A 9,062-nucleotide genomic window follows, 5' to 3' on the forward strand; every position below is an offset into this window, starting at 1 on the left:
AGAAGGAAAAACAAGAACACTATGGCGTTTTGACGAGGACTTGCCAGAGGATGTCAGGAAAGAATTCCACATCAAATACACATTTTCTGGTAAAGTGCGCAAGCGTCCACATATTGAGTAAAGCAATAATTACGCCTGTAGATAAAGAATAATATAAAATCCAGTGTAAATAAGATATATAGCATTATTGAGCCAGAGAAGAGAAAGTAACTTTTGGGTTCTAAGTGGAGATTATGTGGATACCCTGATCACTGCTATTACTAAATAAGGCATTGCGTTAAATAATTTAAGTTGGTTGTAAAGGATTTTGTATGTCATGTATGACAAAATTCTAAATTGTATAGGCCTACACATTTTTTTTTTCGTTTGGCTATTTTTGTTTGGAACTTAATATACAGGCATATCTAAATTAAACTATGACCTTTCTTGTTATTTTCAGCTTTGTTTCCTTGTTAGTGTAAGCATTATGTGATACCCAAGATATTGTTATAGGCTACAAATTTTTAGAAACCAAAGGTAGGTTTATAAGAAAATATGAGAAATAGGTACCTACATATTGAGAAATGAGAGGGGATAGATGTTTAAAGCAAAATGTTGTATGTGCTATCATAAACATTCTATCTAAAAGGGAGATTTGTAGATTTATGCTTGGGAATAGGAAAAGGGGTAAGGAGACAGTACAGTGAGTTGAAGTTATTTGGAGTATAATAAGAACCAGGTTACAAGGAGTGATTTCAGCAGTACACTGAATCATGATTCTACATTATCCAGATTATTGTAAATCTAGTGATTTTCCAGTATAGTTACCTCTTTGTTCGTTTTGGAAGGGAACACTAATTTGGGGCTCACTACATTTATTAATTCATATGAGTTTGAAGAGTCAAACTTTTAGTACTTATTCTTCTTGTAGATAGTCAAATGTTTTTAATTGTAATGTTAGTCACAGTACATTGACTCAAAATGTCAGCATATGCAGATTGTAAACTGTAAATATGTTCTGATAAAGAGAATTCTTTATTAAACGATGTTTTAAAATGGCATTTTTGAGTCTAGACTTTGAAACATTGATCACATCCTACAAAAAGTGTATTTAAATAAAAATGTGTGATATTGTACATACATGTCTATTCATGAACAGTGAGCAGTGACAAGTACAAGGACAGTGCAGAACTGGAAAAATGACCAAGAAATGTGGCACAGATAGTTAATTGTGTAAAACAGTGAAAATGTATTTTCAGCCGGACTTTTCTTGTAAAAAAAAAAAAAAAAAAAAACTTATGTAATATAATGAATGATTTAATTTCAAGTTTGAACATTTTCTTTTTGTCACAATTTAATTGCCACATATTATTGAACTGTGATTATGATATTTGATCTATAACATTTGTGTGTGGTAAATTGTTTTCTTTTGTATATATATGTTAAATTTTAATATGATAACATTTGTTGTTTCATAATGTAGAAGGTTATTATTCAAATGTTATTTAATATTACAAATTTGCAGGAGCAAATTCAGTGAGAGAGGGAGAAAATGTGACCAGTTCTATATTTTAGATATATTTTTATTATGAAAGTCATTAAAATAACATTAAGTCATTATTTTATCAGAGTGCCCTTACCTTTCTACAGTTTATTACTTATCTAGAAATAATTATAGCTAAACATATGTGCATCTGATTTGGTCTGCTACTTCAAAAGATATTCCAGACAGAATTTGATATGGTAATAATTTAATTAGTAAGTGTTAATTAGTATCAGAAAGTAATAAGCCACTGGAGTAGACAAGTACTGGTCAAGTTTTAATGTATGCATGTGTGATATGATTGGTTGAAATATGATGCATGTGTGATGTGATTGGTTGAAGTATGAAGTGGGCGTGAATGAATATGTTGCAGAGTTTGGAGGGAAAGTTGAAAGAAGTCAGTTTTGAGTTTGAGTTAGATTTAGGTTTTTGTTTTAGGCACCGGAAAGTCAAAATTAGTCAAAATTGATATTTTAATATTTTAGGCAAGAAATACTTTGGAAACTTTGAGAATAATAAATTATTATGTACTATGAATTGATCAATTGGAATTATTGGAAAGTGAAATAATATTATTATTTAGAATGGAATAAAAGAATATTATAACTCTACCACTTGTTTAATAATAGCTAATTTCCCTGAGAAAAGGACCCCGGTTACAGTATTTAAATCATCATTTCTCGGTGATGCAGCCAATGTAAACAAGTTCATTCAGTACTTTTTTTTACTCATATCGGAAAGGCGGAGTTACCTGTATGGACGAGATCCAAAAATAGCTTCAGCATTGCTGCTTTTGTGACGTAAAGGTACAAGTCTATCAATTTAACTTTAAGAAAAGGCGAAAGGGCAATTTGATCTGCAAACAGTAGTAGATGGTATCTTCTGTGTCCTGGCCTTGATGTTGAACACCCACCAAGATTGGATCGATCTCATTATCCTTGGTCAAGGAAATTGTGTTCAAACACTATAAGTAAGTTTTCTTTACTTCTTTATATAATTATTGCATTGATATTTTAATTTAAAACATGCTGGATTTAAAATGAAATATATTTAATGATTGACACATATGAGTTTGATTTAAACGGTTGGCATTTCGTAGAGGCGGGAAGGGCTGGGCGCAGGGGAATATTACTTGAAAGTGTCTGTGGATTTATCAGTAAATTCAGTTGTCGCTACATCATCTTCAGTAATCGCCTCACTAATTTTACATTTAACGGTCTTGAAATTATCTCTAAATCATAAGCATTAACACATTTGGAAGCAGGCATTAAAATTTGGTATAAAAACGTAAAATTTTGACACCATACGGAAAGGTCAGAAACTGTAACAACGCGAAATACGTTTGTTTACATTTTGCATCATCCCATGTCAAAATTTAGCAACATATTTTTAGAAACCTAAATGCAATTTATTCTAAAAAATTGTGGTTCAGGATGTTGGAAAAATGTTTTTCAAAGATTCTTACAAAATTCAGCTATGAAATGTGTCACAGCATAGTTTTCTTCACACCAATCTAACGTGGACGTGGGGGATCCCCAATATCCAGGCGCCATATTTGTTTACTGTTTGGCGTGAATGTTTAGTTGTTATAGAAACTCGGCGAATAATGTTCTATTCAGATGCACCCGCTCAGTCGTGACGGGTATCATGATGTTGATTTTTACACATGTAACTCACATAATTAGACAAAACTGTTTTGATATGTAATTAAAGGGTTTTGTTTCTTTTCAGCACATTTGATGTAAAGGCTGAACGTTGCTTTACTGTAGTTAAAATTTGCAAAGTTACTGATTTCAAGTTGCAGATCACTGAACGGCCAACGGGATCAAGGTAAATCAAAGTATATCTTGCTATGGTTTATGTCATATGTTAGCTTTTTAAATGTTGCTTGCATTTTTGATTATAATAATAGCAACCACAGCTGTTTTTTCAAACATGAATTTTCACAGTTATAACACTTTAATCTTATTCTGCTTGAATAAACAAGCACAGAACTGTTTAAATTTTCAAAATATCTTAAAAAATAAAAAAGTTATGCAGTATTGAAGTTTCATGAAAAGCGACTTTTTCTGGAATTTTTTCTCTATATAAAGTAAAGTAAAATATCGCGATGTAGCGGACCCGAGCGATTAAACAGAATACTTCAATCTTGCACAACTTTTTTATCTTTAAAGATATCTTTATGAAACTTGGTATACTTATGGCATTTTTTCTCTAGAAGCTATTTTTGATGTTTTCATAACCATATCTGAAGGGGTTATCTTGCTATTCCACAAGAACAGTGATCAGATACACATTTTTTTTTTATACTGAAATTTTTTTTTCAGCTTGGCTCATATAGGCTGATATTTTTGACCAATTCCATCTGTATATGACCTGGCATATAAACCTTTTATTATTCTGTAAGTGTAAATAAGCAAAGCAGTTAAAATTAACTATATTTATTTAATAAATTATTATGAAATATTTTAAGAAATTAAGCAAAAACTGCAATTAAAAATCTGTAAAATGACAATCATTTCATAACCATATGTAAAACATATTCAAGTATAAAATAATTCATTGCCACTCTAACACCGTCACATGATATATGTACACTAAAGTGTTTTTTTAAAATCACTCCTAAAAAAACAAAGTTAATTAAAGAATTGTTTAGCAAAAGCTTCAAATGTTGCATTTATATCAGCATAGTTTGCGAAGTACCACTGTCTACCAGAGTTCTTACATTCAGGCACATCACCCATACTGATTATAAAGTCTTTCTTCACTTCCTGAATATCTTTTCTGACTGGCCAGCTGAATGTGCCCTCCTTTTTGCATGGAGCCATGAAGCTGACTGTGGCAGTTGAAACGCTGGTAACATGTGTCACTATTCCGGGATACCAAGCATCTTGGTATGCAACTATGACATAATCGTTAACTCTGAAGTCACCTTCTGGAAGACTTACACAAACATCCTCATACGGTTGTTCCGGGTTTACTTCAACAGCAGTTTTTCGACGTTTCTTTTTCGGTTCAGCCTCCATCATTTCCAGTATTTCGGTCTGCACATTTTGTTCACTTCTTCGGTGCTGCTTTCGCAGTTCTTTACCGCGTTTCCTAGCACTTGCCATTAGCGATTCTTTATCCTTTTCTGGCATGCTATCAATCCATTTTATCATATCAGTTCTATTTCTTTTCAGGAGTTGAATAGATGAATGATGATGCATGGAAGCGTTAGGGCGTCTCTTTTGGCTCGAGTCAAGATCACCAAAATGGTGTTCGCATCCTAGATTTGTTACATGAGCATAGCCTGTTCTGGACAGATCTTTTTCTGATGGCTTGGTACTGAATTGACCTCCCTCAAGAAAGTCGCATAACTGTTTTTGAACAGTTTTCAATAGCCCGGTGGAAGACACAGCAAGCAACTTCAGAAGCAGACCTGAGGGTTTTTCTATGTTGATAACCTTAGTGAACATCCTTATGTTTGGTATATGTGTTTCTAGGTCACCTAGCCAATCGGTATCTTGTAGCAAGAGAGCTGGTTTGGTTTCACACTTTTTCAGGTAGAGTTCTAGACTTTGGATATGTGTGTGAAGCTCAAGGTAGCTCACTGATCCTGAAGTGACAAGCCACCAGTATGGCCCAGTAACTTTCACGTAGAGTATAGCGAGACATAGTAGCAGTGTCAACACTGTTTCAGACTTAAGATCTGCTTGAACAGATTTTATTTTGAGGTTAGGATTTTTAACTGTGTTTATGACATGTAGAAAGTCATTGAGATGCACATAAATCTGAGCAGCTGTTTCGAAAAGTCCATTGAATCTGTTGTCTTTGTAATTCCCAATGACAGATTTAATACCGTGTTTTGCACAGTGAGCTTCCCAACGATCACGTAAGCCTGTATGTTCGCCAACAGGTCCGAAAGTGTCAGCTGTAGTTCGTACTACACGTTCACCCACCGACTCCTTTTTAGACCAAAATTTGAAAACTGGCAGACTGTCCCTGCCGATAGGCCCATCACTTCCTAAAATTTCCTTTTCAACTGACTTGATTTCATCTACCACATAACGATGAAAGCCTAATAAGACGTGAGCCATACAGTGAAAATGTTTGACGGAGCTAACTTCAGTTTCACTTCTGCATCTTAACAACATATTTTCCCTCCATTCAGTTAATAATTTATCGGCAAGTTTTTCATTGGCTGCTCTGTCACTCATAGTAAAAGCAAGTTTTTCCAAAGAGTTAACTATAAATTCTTCACTGATGTTTATATCTTCCAGATTTGATTGTGAGGAGCTGACTGCTTCGTGTGCTTCGGAAAGTTCTTTCAGGTGGGACTTTGTAACATCTGTTATGGCTGAAGCAGTTTCACGTGATACCTGGGTGAAACCGAGGCTGATTACTTTCCCATCGTCTAATGTAACCGTTGTGTCGAGGATCTTTTTCTTTTTCCTGGTCGTACCATCGCGACTGAGACCCCATGTGCTGGACTCGTCAAGTTTTTCAGCGATATATGTTTTGGCTATGAAGTGCCCTCATCAACTATTGTCTGCACTGTTGTAGAATTTGGCAGCTCGTCATTTTTCAAGCTATAATTATGTAAATGGGACGAAACACACTGAATCACTTTCGACACTTTCTCTGTCGCAACTTCAAGAGCAGCGAGCTCCATTACACAGAGGCGAACATTGTCCGTGAAACATCCATTTGCATTTCTAGTGTCAATTTTCTTTTTTTCTATTGCTTCTTCTTGTAATTCATTTATTTGTTGCTCTTTCTCATCCAAGAGTAACTTCATTTGTTTAATGGAGTTGTTACATATTTCATGTGAGCTACTTTCTAAAAGAAAATCACTGTCGACACACTGCTTTAAATTTGTCCGCAGATCAGAAATCTCCTTTCTCAGATAGCTGTTGGACTTCTGAGCTAGCACTTTTTTGTCCTTTTCACTTTGAGACAGCTCTTTAAGAGATCTGTTTATATCTTTTAAATTTTCATTCTGTACAGTTAATGCATCATATTCTTCTTGAATCTCTTTCAATCGTCGTTCAGTCAACACATTTTTTTCCGACAACTTTTTGATTTTAAACTGTTGTGCCCTGACCTTGCTGGAACTTTTACGCAAAAGAAGACTATTCTTTCTCGAATTTTCATCACGCTTATTCACATTTTTTACTGAATAGTGTCCTGTACGACTGCTTATTTTCTGCATTTTTTGTTCATGTTCTCTGATTTGTTTTTGTATTTTCCTCAACTGTCTAGTTTGTTTGTTACAAAGGTACTTTTTCATGTTCCATTTTTTTGTAGTTTTTGCATCATCATCAGGATTTCCATCTGTTTGCACGCTGATGTCTGTTTTCTGCAGACTTTCTGTTTTGTGTTTTTCTGATGCGGGATGGACATCATTGCATACCTCTGCCTCCGAATTGAAATTTGATGACAATTCAGTTTGTTCTGTACTTATTACACTGGCTGTTACATGAAATTCTTTATTCAGGAGTTCAGTTACATTTTTCACGCCTTTCACCTTTTTCTTAGAATGCAATTTTCTTTTCTGTTCTTTTAGGGTATTAACTCTATTATACACTGATGTTACCGATTTTGCTGCTGAAAACATTGGACTGAGTCGGGACAACAAATCGACAAACTGCTGTAGCGTAAAACTTTTCGAATCTGCATAGTGTTTAAGTTCTAACACAAGTCCATTGGTTAAGCTTGCCAACAAAGGAAACTTTCCTGTCTCTAATAATTCTGTAGTGATGCCAGAGGACTGGCAAAAAGGTCCAAGGGGAGGCATCTCTGCCAGCTGAAATTAGAAAAAAAGACTAATTATTATTTTAGGAAATAAACAGAGGCAAGTTGGTCATTTTAAACTTGCAGCTATGATTTACCTATAAAGTCAAAATAATTTTAGATTTATAAAACTTAAAAAACTAAATAACGTTAAATAATCTCGATTTAAAAAAAATGATGACATGCTTTAATCTGCCAATGTCATGGTACGAAAATTATAGGTACGAAAGACCCGAACGAATAATCATTAAAATTTTCAAAGTGGTTAAAAAATAAACGTAATCTTTGGTGCAGATTACTTCATTATAACCAATTTGTTTTATTTGTAACAAAATTTTGCCAAAATATTACGCTGTTTGAAAAATATCTTCGGCGAAACATCGGAAAACTGGGACGAATCCGGAGATCGGTTATAAACATGATGTTCCTTCTCAATATTTGCATCAAAAACGTTAAATCTGCCTTAAATTAAATAACAAATTTAACATTTTAAAATAAATTATTCACTTACCGATTGATTCAGATCGAAATATTTATGATGTACGCTTGTAATTTGCCAGTATTTATCGGCTTTCGTAATTAGTGTACTCGGCGATAACTGCCGTGATCCGCCATATTGGATTGCACGCGTGTTGACCTCTGTAGATGAAAGGTCGCCGTTTTCAAAACAAAATGCGGTATACTTATAGTAAACTCAGAAATATAATTTTTATACCAAATTAAACAGCAAACATTATATTTTTCATAACTTTTCGTGAAAATATGAAAAAATGCGTATTTTGTCAAAGTTTTCAAGTTGACTTTAGGGGACTATATTTTGGCTCTTGAATATCGGACGTTAATTTCACGCCTACCATCGTAAAGGTCATCCAATCAGCTTTCTTGTTACATAAATTATTTTAATATTCATTAGAATCTTGTAACTCGCATTTTGATTTGAAGAAGGTACCTGACGAGTGCAACGCCTCTTTAGTGGGATTATCGGCAACTTGTTAGAAAATGTCATGCTGCTCTGAATAAACAAAGCCTTTGGTCTCAGTGGGGTATACAGCTGGAAAACGATTTATATAGCCATATGGAGCATTTTATGACCGTTTGAAACATGTTTGTTTCATTACTGTATCTTTACAAATATTGATTTTATGGCCAAAAAAGTACAGTGACCCATGAAAATTAGGAAATTTCCAGATTAATGAAGCCTGATTAGCTTATCAGCTGTGGTTGCTAATAATAATAAGAAGAAGTAGAATAAACTCGTTACTTTAAGATTATAACTCGTCAAGACAATACACTAAGAGCTCCCAAATTCCCTTGCGCAATATGCAACAAAGCATGCAAATGGACGACACATTGTGTTTGTTGTGACACATGTGACTGGTGGTACCACTAGGAATGCATGGGGATGAATGATGCAGTCTTTAAAGCCCTTGCCAACTACACCTGGGAATGTGTCCAATGTGGTCGGCCAAACTTCTCTACCGGTATATTCGACACTTCCATCTTTGATACCAGCAACAGCTTCATCAACCTAAGAAACGCTACTGATACAGATAGTGAGATCAGCTTCAGCTGCCCAAACGCTATATCCTCGCCACAACGTCGGCACTACAGCTCAACCACTGACGGCCAACCGGAAAGACGACATGACCTTCCATTGAGAGTACTTGTAGTCAATTGCCAGGCCACCAAAAGCCCCGGGAAGAAGGCACAACTGGAGAATATGGTAACTTCAATCCAAGCCGACATTGTTGTCGGAACTGAATCC

At 34.7% G+C, this 9,062-nt stretch overlaps 1 protein-coding gene across 1 annotated transcript; it reads right to left on the minus strand.

Annotated features, from left to right (window-relative positions):
* Positions 1 to 6,026: 6,026 nt before the first annotated feature.
* LOC123525318 (interaptin-like) lies at positions 6,027 to 8,521 on the minus strand. The gene is made up of 2 exons (XM_045304267.2): positions 7,809 to 8,521; positions 6,027 to 7,310 (listed from the first exon to the last, which is right to left on the minus strand). The coding sequence occupies exon 2, from the start codon at positions 7,299 to 7,301 to the stop codon at positions 6,027 to 6,029; it is 1,275 nt and encodes a 424-aa protein (XP_045160202.2). The 5' UTR covers positions 7,302 to 7,310; positions 7,809 to 8,521.
* Between the last annotated feature and the right edge of the window lie 541 nt (positions 8,522 to 9,062).

The sequence above is a fragment of the Mercenaria mercenaria genome, chromosome 7, assembly GCF_021730395.1.
Source record: "Mercenaria mercenaria strain notata chromosome 7, MADL_Memer_1, whole genome shotgun sequence".
NCBI classification, from domain to species: domain Eukaryota; kingdom Metazoa; phylum Mollusca; class Bivalvia; order Venerida; family Veneridae; genus Mercenaria; species Mercenaria mercenaria.